General features: G+C 38.9%; 1 protein-coding gene across 1 annotated transcript in view; it reads right to left on the bottom strand.

The window, feature by feature from the left end:
* Positions 1 to 13,062, bottom strand: part of DNAH14 (dynein axonemal heavy chain 14) — a 320,474-nt gene that overhangs the window by 156,814 nt on the left and 150,598 nt on the right. Inside the window, exons 35-37 of the mRNA XM_059145622.1 lie at positions 10,539 to 10,628; positions 4,511 to 4,645; positions 2,687 to 2,902 (exon numbers count right to left, since the gene is read on the bottom strand). Coding sequence (XP_059001605.1) covers positions 2,687 to 2,902; positions 4,511 to 4,645; positions 10,539 to 10,628 — 441 coding nt within the window. The remainder of the gene's footprint in view (positions 1 to 2,686; positions 2,903 to 4,510; positions 4,646 to 10,538; positions 10,629 to 13,062) is intronic.

A 13,062-nucleotide genomic window follows, 5' to 3' on the forward strand; every position in this document is an offset into this window, starting at 1 on the left:
TTCTGAATATACAATACAGCATTTTTAAGTATGGTCACTGTATTATATTGTACTCCACTGTTTCGGTTACAGTATGGATTTGTTCTAAAATTAATATGGAACATTTTAGAAATATAAAGCACTCTGGTTTTCTGCCCAGATTTTCTTTGAACTCTCGGAATGTTTATACTTCCTAATGAACTTTAAAGTCATTTAATTTGAGTTTTTAAAGTGGGATTTTGCTTGGAAAGATATTATGTTTATATATTAGCTTGGTCTAGATTGGCATTTTTAGGACAGAAGTCTTTCCATGCAGGAATACAGTATCTCTTCCATTTATTCAATTTTTGCCGATTGTATATAGATATTCCTGCTTCCCCCCTGCAACCCCCATAACAAATTCCTTTCTTTTACATTTATTCCAATATATTTTAGATAGATTTTTGCCATTGTTAGCTGAATTTTTCCTATTTCCATTTCTAACTGGTGATAATTAGTATAAAGGATTTAGGGTCACTTGGGTGGCTCAGTGGGTTAAGCCTGTGCCTTCGGCTCAGGTCATGATCCCAGGGTCCTGAGATCGAGTCCTGAATCGGGTTCTCTGCTCAGTAGGGAGCCTGCTTCCTCCTCTCTCTCTCTGCCTGCCTCTCTGCCTACTCGTGATCTCTCTCTGTCAAATACATAAATAAAATCTTTAAAAAAAGAATTTAGTCACAGCCACTTTACCATATTCCTTTCCTATCAATTACTGAGAAAGATGCAGTAAAATCTCATACTAGATATGATTTATCAATTTCTCTACAAAATTCTGTTTTCTCTACACATTTTTACATTACATCATAGGGACATAATAGTTCAGAACTGCCATCCTTTTCTACACCAGCAGCACACTGTTGTACCCTAATTCTGTAATAATTCTTGACATCTGGCAGATCTCACCATGAGACACTTCCCTTGGTTTTTTTTAAATTCAGGAATATCAGAGACCTTGGTTCCTCCAGATACATTTTAGAATCAGTTGTCAAGATCTTAAAAACTACTTGAGCTTTCTATTTCAAAACTTAGTGCAAAGCTCTAGTCATCAAGTGTGGCATTTGCATAAGGAGAGATGTAAGATGAAGGGAACAGAATTGAATCCAGAAGGAAATCCCAACATTTACCGTCAGTTGATTTTGACAAGAGTGATGAGACAATTCAATGTGAGAAAGAATGGTCTTTTCCACAAATAGTTCTGGAATACTTGGATATTCAGAAGCAAAAGAATGAATTGGGATCCCTCCCTTATACTGAACACAAAAATCAACCCAAAATAGACTATAAGACCTAAATATAAAAGTGAAAACTACAAAGCTCTTACCAAAAAGCATAGAAGAAAGCTTTTTTTTTTTTTTAAAGATTTTATTTATTTATTTGACAGAAAGAGACACAGTGAGAGAAGGAATACAAGCTGGGGGAGTGGGAGAGGGAGAAGCAGGCTTCCTGCTGAGCAGGGAGCCTGATATGGGGCTCTATCCCAGGATGCTGGGATCATGACCTGAGCTGAAGGCAGATGGTTAATGACTGAGCCACCCAGGTGCCCCATAGAAGAAAGCTTTTTGACCTTGATTTTACAAAGCTTTCTTCAGATATGATATAAAAAAACAAGTGACAAAGGAAAAAAAAGCCTGAACTTCATCAAGGCTAAAAACTTTTGTGTCTCAAAGGATACCATCAAGAAAATAAAGACAAGTCACAAAATGAAAGAGTGTATAAATCATAGTCCCTGATAAGGGACTTGTATCTCGAAAAATATATACATAAATATGGACTAGAAGACTTTATATTTTTTCATTTTATTCCAGTGTATTAACATACAGTGTTATATTAGTTTCAGGTGTACAATATAATGGGGGTTCAACAATTCTATACATTACTCAAATTGGAATTTAAGAAAAAAATAAGCAAAAGCAGGTGGTGGGGAGAAGAGAGAGAGAAAGAGACAAGCCAAGAAACAGACCTTTCCTCTGGAGAAAACACACGGATGGTCACCAGAGGGGAGTTGGGTTGAGGGCAGCTGAAATAGGGAAAGGGCATTAAAAGTGCACCTGTCGTGATGATCACCTGGTGAGGGATGGAACTGCTGAATCACTATATTGTACACTTGAAACTAATACTATACAGCATGTTCACTAACTGGAATTGAAATAAAAACTTTAAGAAAAAAACCAACTTTGCTTATCTGTTTGGTTCCTAAATGCCATTCTTCTGTTAATATATTTTGGCTAATGAAATTTACCAGTAATTTCTACTTATAACTAATGAGAATATAACATTCAAAGTTTTGTTTGCTATTTGTGTTGATTTTGTGATGAATTTTGTATCAAAAACTTTTTCACCTTTCCAGCGAAGTGTTTTCATACCTTGTTAATTTGTAAGGTACACTGGTCGTGACAGAATCACTAGACCATCCTCCACTTAACACCTACCCAACTCTGGGTTACTTTAAAAGCCAGTCTCTTTCATTTTATTGTTTGCCAATCATTTTAAAGCAGTGTCATATTTTCTGTTTTTTTAAATAGCTTTTAATTTTTCTCCTTTTTAAGACTGATCATTATTTTTAAGTTTACTTTTATACTGCTAAGTGCCTAATAATGCTTAAATATCAATCTTTAAATAACAACAGAATCTACAGTAGTCAAATGAAAGTAACTGTTCCATATTAACTCACATTAGATGCATCTGAGATTCTTGATCTCAGTCCTAAATCACTGTCTTTCTTTGAGCTCCTTGCAGTGTTGAGATATACGTAATTTCGAACTGCTGCTGCTAACAGCCCATCAGACCACTCCATAGTATTAGCATCCAGTTGTCCATATAGTTCACCAACAGTGATACACTTTGGATTTAGAACACAAATATCTACTTTTCCTTTTCTCCCTGAAATCTGAAAAGAATCCAGATCCTTTAAGAATCCTTCTTAAAGGTATTAACTATAGCACAATTATTTAAATTTTTGCACTGTTAACACCAAAGAGTTTTAGGAGAGGTCTTTCTCTCCAAAGAAAGTGACCCTAATTCTCTCTGATGGTTAATTAATGATCTAGCAATTCCACTACTTGGTATGTATTTGAAGAAAAACCCATGGACGACCTCTTACTCAATGGGGAAAGACTGAAAGCCTCCCTAAAATCAAGCACAAGGCAAGAATTTCCATTTTCACCACTGCTATTAAACACTGTACTGAAAGTCCTAGCCTGATAATTAGGTGAGAAAAAAATAAATAAATAAAAAGCACCCAAATTGCAAAGGGAGACATAAAAATATCTTTATTTAAATATGACATGATTCTATATATAGAAAATCCCAAAGAAATCTATGAAACAACTACTAGAGCTAATACATAAGCCAGACTATTTGTAGGACACAACATCAACACACAAAAATCAGCTGCATTTCTATAAAGAGCTAAAAATGTTAAGAAACTGCACACTAACTGAAACAAAAACCTGCAGAACTGAGAACTTGACTTTCTAAAACTTTTCGAATAGACTGCTGAGTCTTCAAATGAGGTAACTGAAGTATACATTGTTTACTGGGATCTAGCTTTATACGGAGTAAAAATACCATCTGATTTCACTTATATGTGGAATTTAAGAAACAAAACACATAAACATATGGGAAGAGGGGAAGAGAGGAAAACAAATCACAAGAGACTAAGGGCTGATGGAGGCCCTGGGTGGGGCTGGGCTAGATGGGGGAGGGGGATCAAAGAGGACACATGTCATCATGGGCACTGGGTGTTGTATGTAAGTGGTGAATCACTGAATTCTACTGAAAGCATCATTATGCTATTAACTAGAATTTAAATAAAATTTTGAAAAAATAAAAATAAAAATGTAAATCATTTTGAAAAAAATATATATATACATATTAAGAAAAAGTTATTCTAGGAATTCAAGGACAATTTAACATTAGCAAATCTATCAGTATAGCTTATTAACAAATTAAAATATAAAAATAGATTCTGAAAAATTACTTCACAAATTCCAAGTCAAAATCGAAGTATAATGAGAATGGAAGAAATTTCCGAAGTATGAAGGAATATTTATCATACACAAAGAGCAAATATCATATTAAATGGAGAAATATTAACTACATTTCAGATAAAGAAACAAGAGATTATTACAGTTAACACTGTTTTAGAAGGTTAATCAATGCAATAAGAATATAAATTATAGAAATACTACAAGAGACAAAATTATAGTCATTTGAAGATAATTCAATTGATCACCAAAAAAACAATTAGAATTAAAATTACTAGTCCATGAGGGTGATGAAATACAAAATAAATATATAATTCAGTAGATTTATTTTATACTAGTAATTACTAGTTTGAGATTCAAATAAAATAATCCCATTTAGTATAATGATTCCTAACCTCAAAATTCCTAGCAATAAATTTAACAAGAACATACTTACATAAATAGGACATAAAATGTTACGGAAGCATAAAGATCTGTAGAAACAGAGAAACACATTATTTAGTATTTACCTGTGAAATAGATTCCCTTCTTCTCCGTGGTAGGATGTATTCAACTGGTAATAGTGTTAATGCTCTTTCTAAAATTCTTCTGACTGTTGTCTTTCCTCCACAAGTTGGGCCTACTAACATTACACCAATGCAAGTCTAAAACAAAATTGCAGATTTATGGTTTAATTTTGGTTTCCTGATGGTTCAGCTGAAATCTGAAGGTGCTTATTTAGAAATACATCTCTGTATCCACAAACCCTTCCTTCAAATTACTGTTCAGTCTAGTATAACCTGGGTTCCATTTTCATTGACTAGGTTAATGTCAAAATAAACAGAAATCTCCCAATTTTAAAATTCAAGGGATAACTTTCAATTCTTGACATCTGGCAGTTTATCTTTTTCTAATTCTCCTTTATTTCTATACTTTTCTGTAAGATTGGCTTCCGTAATATGGTTTATTCAGTTTCCTTTTCTCTATTCTTTCCGTCTTTTGAGTTTTCAATGTCATTTCCATGTTAGTCTTCCCTAATTCATCCTTCTCTTTTTCTCTCTTCTCCCTTCACTGGCCCTACCAATCTCATCGACCTGAATATCTTTAACCATGACCTGAGTTCTAATGACTTCCTGATGTGTTTATTTTCTCCAGTCTTTGGCTCTATGTGCCCGAGTACAATCTCAGTGGTGGTCTACTAGATACTTACTCCTGGATGTCTCACATGATCTTCAAAGTCAACATAATCTAATCTATACCTTCTTCTCACACTTGTTGCTTCTCTAATTTCCTGATTTGTTAATAAAACCACTAGGTACCCATGTCCAAAGTTCCTCATCTCTTACAAAATTTTCTTGATCCCGTCTTCTTCTGCCCAACCCAATCACTACTGGTGTTATAGAGTGAATGTTTGCCATCTCCCTAAAACTCAAATGTTGAGGCTGACACCCAACACAATAATATTAAAAGTGAGGTCTGTGATAGGTGATTAGGTTTAGATGAGGTCATGAGGGTGGGCCTGCAATGAGAGGAGTGTTCTTACAGGAAGAGGGAGAGGGAACAGAATCCAACACCTCTCTACTATGTGAAGACACAGTGAGAAGGTGACCATCTGCAAGCCAGGAAGAGAGCTCTTACCAGAAACCAAAATCTGCTAGCACTTTGATCTTAAACTTCTCAGCCTCCGGAACTGTGAGAAATGAATATCTGTTGTTTAAACCTCCCTACTGATGGTATTTTGTTATGTCAGCCCATATGGACTGGGACAAGGGGGAAAGAGTCAGATGCTAAGTCCCTCACCATCTCTTTTAGACTACTGCAAAAGCCTAAAGAAATGATTATTTTTAATAATGTACCAAATAAATACATTAAAATTCAAATATGGACAAAGCTAAAATATTTTTCACGTCCATTTCAATCTCTCTACCCTCATGTGGGTCTGGTGATTCTCTGTCTGATAATCCCATTCTGTAACTGGCAAGGTGGGAAGGGGTCCAAAAGGCTTGCATGACTAATGGAAAGGATAACTTTAAGAACACAGTTAAGTGGCCATAGCCGCATCATGGCATCACATGAAAGAGGGGCCACTGTTCCCTGGGAGCAACATTACTTCCTGCCACCCCCACCCTCACCTCCCCAGCAAAGCTGCTGGTTCAGTGAAGTCCTCAACTTGCAAAGATCCCACTCACACCATAGTGGCGCCCCCTAGTGGCTCAGCCTGCCTGAGGCCGGCCGGCCCCACAAAGCATACTGGTCAGCTCTGCTCCCGGCAAGAGCTCGGACTCCGGCTTTGGCAGTGGCCTACCTCTTTGGTCTGCCCCTTGGGGAACTACAGACTGCAGGATTCAAGATAACGCTCTCTGGGGCTGGGAACCGTGCAAACAAGTCGGGGCTGCCAACCATCTGTGGGAGTTACTCGTGGGCCCATGATGAGGACCCGGAATCAAGCTGATCACACCAGACTTCCCAGACTGCTGGGACCGCAGTCCTGACACAACGTCACCCTGCACATGGCGACGCACAAAGTAAGGGGCCATGTGTTTGGGATGCAGGGACTACTGTCGCGCTCCAGGTTCCTGTCTCATGGTGGGAAAAGTCCCGCTGCCCATGGCACGAATGAGCCCACATACTCTTGGCAGATCCTGTACCAGCCCTGCGCCCCCCCCCCCCCCCTTTCTGAGGCTGTCAGTGGTGACTCACAGACACTCACAGACAATGACGCTGTTTCAAGCTACGAAACTGCTGTTTCGTCCAATCAGTGAGACCAAATTTGTGTCATTTGGATTTCTGGATTATTTGCTGTCTGACTTTTTATTGCCAAGAGTCTCTTAACCATGAACCGATGGTCAGGATATTTTATGGGCCTCCTCTGCTTCCTGCCATCCATAGCATGCTGATATGATTGATCACTGGAACAACCTTCTCAAAGACTGACCTCAGACATTCCTGACTCCACGCCCCTTCCCTTCTCTTTGTCCACACACCTTACCAGGGAGGGCTGGCCATTGAATGGGGACATCCCTAGGAGACCATTTCCTTTCATCTGCTTCCTGGGTAATTATCAGCATAAAAGAGATGGGGGATAATAGAGATCTCTTTTGAGAATTTGCGATTCATCCTGACCATTCCTGAGCATTGGGGCTTCTTTCTGTTCCTTGATGAAAACCGCAGGCCACTCTGATTATACACATTCCAAAATGGGGTCCAGAGGGTTCAAATTTAATTCTGGTTCAACTGCCTGGGTTCTCTTGGATTGACATGGTCTTAGCCCATTCTCTATCCTTCCTCGCAAAAAAAAAAATGCCCTGATGTGGTATCCCCAACAACCCTAGGTACCTTTCATTTTGCCGACTGCTGGGACTGCCAACCCCTATCAAATAGGACTGATCACGATTTAATTGTTATTCCCCTAAAATTTAATTGTTATTCCCCTAAGAGAAATCTGTCAGAAGCAGCAGGAGTGGCCTCCCCGTCAAAATGCTTGACCCTTGCTCAAGATGTCTTGCATATCTTCCCCACTCCTATCTCCACTGCTCACTCATTTCCTGGAGCAGATAAATGTCATCGGGCTCATGGTATGGCAAACAGGTCAGACTAGACTGCTTGTCCTCAAGTGGTCACTCCAAAAAAAAAAAAAAAAAAGAAAAAGAAAAAGAACTAGATCTCATTATTAGAACTGAACTCTGAACTGAGAACTGTATTCCTTGAGCTGCTGTAGTTCTGTTTGGGAAACCCAACAACTATCAAGAAATTCTTTCTAAGGGTACCATGTATACCCTTAGGATTGTATTTCTTAAAGAGAAGTCAGACACTACCTTGTCTCCCCCCCCCCACACACACACCAAAAATGCAACTTGCACCTCAGAGGTGGTTGAAGTGTTAGAATCCAGTATTTAAGGAAACATCACTTGTCCCTGGGAGGCAGTCAGATCAGTCTCAACTCACTGACCAGGGTTGTTATGGATAATAGAATAACCCTAGTCCCTTCCTCCTTCTGGGCCAAGACACCATCTACACAGCTGAGAAACTATCTCTACCTGGATTAATCCTTTAGACCCAGAGGAACAACCAGTATACCAGCTTTAGGAGAAATCTGCCTGGCTTTCAAAGGTAGAGTCTGACGGCTTCTGGTGTGTTCAGCTGTTTGGGGCCAGAACCTGGATGGACATGGTTGAGATTTATATTTTAGGTTGACTCTAGCCTACTGTGAGAGGCTCTAGCTAAATGCTGTATGAAATAAGCTGAATATATTTGGTCCCAGCTCCTGGCAGTCAGATGAACTAGAGTAGTCAATGGAGTGGCCCTGGGACGATTCACCAGAAACCAAGACAGTATATAACGAGGGGTGGAATTTTGGGGAGACAATTCTTTACAGTCACTGACATTTCCACATGCCTCTGAACAGAGTCATCAAAAGCTTTGTTTAGGACTGTCTTTTCAAGGATGCTTGTATAGCAAACAGTTTTTGGAAGACAGTCCTCTTATCAGGATGGAGAAGGTTTAACTCGGCTGTCTAGAATAACAAAGATAATGTTAGTGTCTCCTTCCTGAGCAAAGGCTAGGAATGTCTGCCAGTTATCCCCTCAGAAGACTGCCATGTTCCTAAGTGTGGGGTTCTTCTGTGGAACACTAACCACATGTGCAGATATCACCTGACCCTGTGTCATCCTCTGAGAATTAAATCTTGGGAACATGGCTACTGCTGTTGCTGAGTGATAAACTGTCCTTTCTGACCCAGATGTCTAGAGCTTTCTGCCGTCATGCAGCTGTTGCAGGCTAACTTGTTAAATCAACCCAATATGTTCATGAAGGGGAAAATGTGATATCATTAAATGAAAATTCTCACCACTGGTTATTCATTCAATTCTATCCCAATAAAAATCCAAATAAGGTTTTTAAATTTATTTATTTATTTATTTATTTATTTTTTACTGGCAGTCAATCTATTGATTATCTAAGAATTGGGGAAAGTAACAGAGAGGGAATATTCTGGCAGCACTCCCGACAAGATAGGCGCCCTGACCTGGGCGTGTTAAATAGATTCATCTGGAGGAGTCTTCCAGTACTGTTGGAAGCAGGAAGGTCACTCTGACCTCCCCCACCTCACCTTTCTTCCCCGAAACAGGTCCTACAAGTCCCATGTGAAAGGTGCCCTCCTCATACCCAGAGGACAGAGGCATCCTTATGGGCAATGTGGGGCTGACAGGCTCTATGAACAGACCTGGTTCAGGAGGTCCACATCTTCCTGCTTACTTCCTCACCACCTACTACACCCCCAGCCCAACCCCTCTGTCCTGTCAACTCCGCACAAATTCATTGTTTCTTTATCTAAAAGGTATAAAGCTTCCTGTTCTGGTCACTTCTTTGGGCATGTCTATTCTCTTATGAAGGTTCTCATGTAAAAAAAAAATCAAACCAGGTGGTGGGTATTAGAGAGGGCACGGATTGCATGGAGCACTGGGTGTGGTACAAAAACAATGAATACTGTTATGCTGAAAATAAATAAAAAATAAATTTAAAAAAAGTGCATGCTTTTCTCCTGCTAATCTATCTTTCTCAATTTGATTTTCAGACTCAGTCAGAAACCCTAAGAGGGTCAGGGATAGCTTTTTTTTTTTTTTTAACCTCTTACAATTAGCATCACCAGATATGAAGACCTATTATAAAGCTGTGGTAATTAAGACTGGTGGTATCATAAGATAAAGACAAATAATAAAATATGGAAGAAATCAACAAAGAAATCCACCCTATTATATTGGAAACACAGTACATGAGAGAAATAGCAAATCAGTGAGGAAAAGTCTTGGGAAAACTGGTTATCCATCTGAGGAAAAATAGATCCACATTTGATATATTAAAGAAAATTCCAGACAACTTAAAAATGGGAAATGCAAATATCAAAAGATTTGAGAAAAAAAATCATAGAGAACATATTTATGAAATAGGATAGAAAAGATTTCTAAAAATTCACAGAAAACACAAACCACACACACACAAAAAGGACCAGCAGACTTGACTGCATTAACAATGTCTCCTGCACCAGTGAACACAAGGAACATTTCTGAAAACCCAAGATTTAGAGAATTTATTTGCAATGCACATAAACAACAAAGAAACAGGATATAAAAATGTATAAAGAAAAGTCTACACACACTTGGTAAGAAAAAGACAAAAAACCTAATTGAGAAATGAGTATGTTATATAATCTGGCAATTTGTAGGAAACTCAGATGGTGAAGAATATAAATATGAGATGTACAATTTTACTGATAATCAGGGAAATGCACCATCTTTTCCAACTGGTTCATTCATGGGCACAGAAAATTCAAAGAAGGCATAGCTGTGTGAGGTATAACATTTACACCACATGTGGAGGGACACATTTGGTAAGGGGACAAAGGTGAAGAAGATAAATCTAGTCAAAGTTAGTTGAGGGTCGAATAATGACATCTGGGTCAATAACAGAGTAAGCCACTTTCTTGTTACCCTGGTTTTCTCCTTGATCAGAACTATTAACATTCAGGAGCAAAGAGGTGCTAACACACCATTCCTCACTTACCTGAAGCTGATTATAAAACTGTATGATTTTCTTTGTCTGAGCTGGCCATTGTTGTAAGCCCAACTGTTGAGTTGCAATAAATATTGCTTCCTAAAGAAAATAAATACATGAAAGTACATTGCAAATTAAACTCTTAATACATGATCCTACAAAATCTCTCCTAACGAGGTACCCAATATGGCACTCTATGATAGTAGTTCTTACTTTCACCAAACTGAGACTACTACTTACCTGCAAAATACAATACACACAAAATGTTATGCTCACAGATCCCTGGTAGCAAATGTATAGACCCTCCCACAATACAAGAATTCATGCTTAGGGCACCTGGGAGGCTCAGTTCTTTGAAGATTCAACTCTTGATTTCAGCTCAGGTCATGATCTCGGGGTCCTGGGATCGAGTCCCACCTCCTCAGGGGAGAGTCTGAGATTCTCTCTCTCCCTCTCTCTCTGCTCCTCCCCCTCCTCACCCCGCCTCTAAAATAAATAAATCTTTTTTATTTTTTAAAAGAATTCATTCTTTAAGATGTATTTAAGAACTGTCACCATAGTATCATTGCCTAATTATCATATGCTAAAAGAAAATTTAAAAGAGTCTATATCTTTGTGTAATTCCAATCACCATTAATGTAGGTTTTCAGGTTTGTAACAATTACTTTAATGTTTCGATGTTAAGGATATTCTAGGGTGGACAGTGCCTGGGTGGCTCAGATGGTTAAACATCTATCTTTGGCTGGGATCAAGCCCCGTGTCTGGCTCCCTGCTCAGCAGGGAGTCTGTTTCTCCCTCTCCTCATGCTCTTTCTGTATCTCTGCCTCAAATGAATAAAATCTTAAAAAAAAGTATTCTAGGATAGTAAGTACAATTTGCAAGATCGAGGACTTGACATGGTTAGACATGAAAACATCCAGTAAGTCATGACAGCTTAGAAAGATACTTAATATTTTAATGCAGGAATTACAAGGACATCCATGTTTCCTTCTTAAAGTGAGGTTTAGGGACGCCTGGGTGGCTCAGTCGGTAAAGCGTCTGCCTTCAGCTCAGATCATGATCCCAGGTCCTGGGATCAAGTCCTGCATCAGGCATCCTGCTCAGTGAGGAGCCTGCTTCTCCCTCTCCTTCTGCCCCTGGCTCAGTGCTTGCTCGCTCTCTCTATCTCAAATACAAAAAAAAAAAAATCTTTAAAAAATCTTTAAAAAAATAAAGTGGGGTTTATTTCAATGTCAATACTATAGCAAATGTCCCTACAGAAAAAAGTGGGATTTATCCTTTTTCTAACTGACCTCTCCTACTCCATTTCTCATTCCTTGTGTTCCCATGATGGAACAGACACAGTTGCTGCTGAAGGAGACACAGAACACTCAGCAGGACTCTGCAAATGGAGAAAAAATAGCTCCTATGGCCAAGCTACTGGAGCTTAGGAAATCAGCTGAGAGCAACTTCATTTATTTTTTAAATTTTATTTACATTCAATTAATTAATATCAGTGTATTATTAGCTTCAGAGGTAGAGTTCAGTGATTCATCAGTTGCAAAGAACACCCAGCGCTCATTACGTCACGTGCCCTCCTTATTGCCTGTCACCCAGCTACCCCATCCCCCCACCCACGTACCCTCCAGCAACCCGCAGTTAGCTTCCTAGAGTTAAGAGTCTCTCATGGTTTGTCTCCCTCTCTGATTTCGTCTTGTTGGATTTTCCCCTCCCTTCCTGTTTTATTTCTTAAATTCCACCTATGAGTGAATCATATAATTATCTTTCTCTGATTGACTTATTTCATGTAGCATAATACTCCCCTCTAGTTCCATCCATGTCAATTACAAAGGGCAAGATTTCTTTTCTTTTTTTTTTTTTTTTTTTTGATGGCTAAGTAGTAGCCCATTGTATATATATATACTACATCTTCTTTATCCACTCATCTGCTGGTGGACATCTGGACTCTTCCCACAGTTTGTCTGTTGGGGACATTGCTGCTATAAGCACTGGGGTGCAGGTGTCCCTTTGGATCGCTCCATTCTATCTTGGGGCAAATACCCAGTAGCACAATGAGAGCAACTTCTTTTAAATGGAGTTGATGAGACACCCACGTAAGGCCTGAATGTGGAGCAGTTTCAGATGCGGGGGCTAGGAATTCTCCACCATAGACAATACAAACCTAGACACCTGCCTGGACGTAGGCCAACAGTCTGCAGGAGTGGACTAGGGATAGCACGGGAGTCTGAGGATCAGCACAAGTGGGATAATCAAAAGAAGAGATATTTGGACATGTCATCCCTCCTGGTTAAAGACTTTCACAATTCCTTACTTTGGAAGGTTTTGAAACAAAAATTATAATCTTACTTTAGTATTTATGGTTGTAAATGATATTCCATAGAGTCAGCCGCCTGGCAAACTGTACATCATTTATGTACCACATTAGGATATGGTTTTGGTGATTCTTTGTAAATTCTATGGTTGCTCTGAGTTAATGACACTCCCACCCCAACACTGTAGATGTGGTTAGAGAGAGAAATGGGAATAGGCTGGA

Source organism: Mustela lutreola, chromosome 14, assembly GCF_030435805.1.
Source record: "Mustela lutreola isolate mMusLut2 chromosome 14, mMusLut2.pri, whole genome shotgun sequence".
NCBI classification, from domain to species: domain Eukaryota; kingdom Metazoa; phylum Chordata; class Mammalia; order Carnivora; family Mustelidae; genus Mustela; species Mustela lutreola.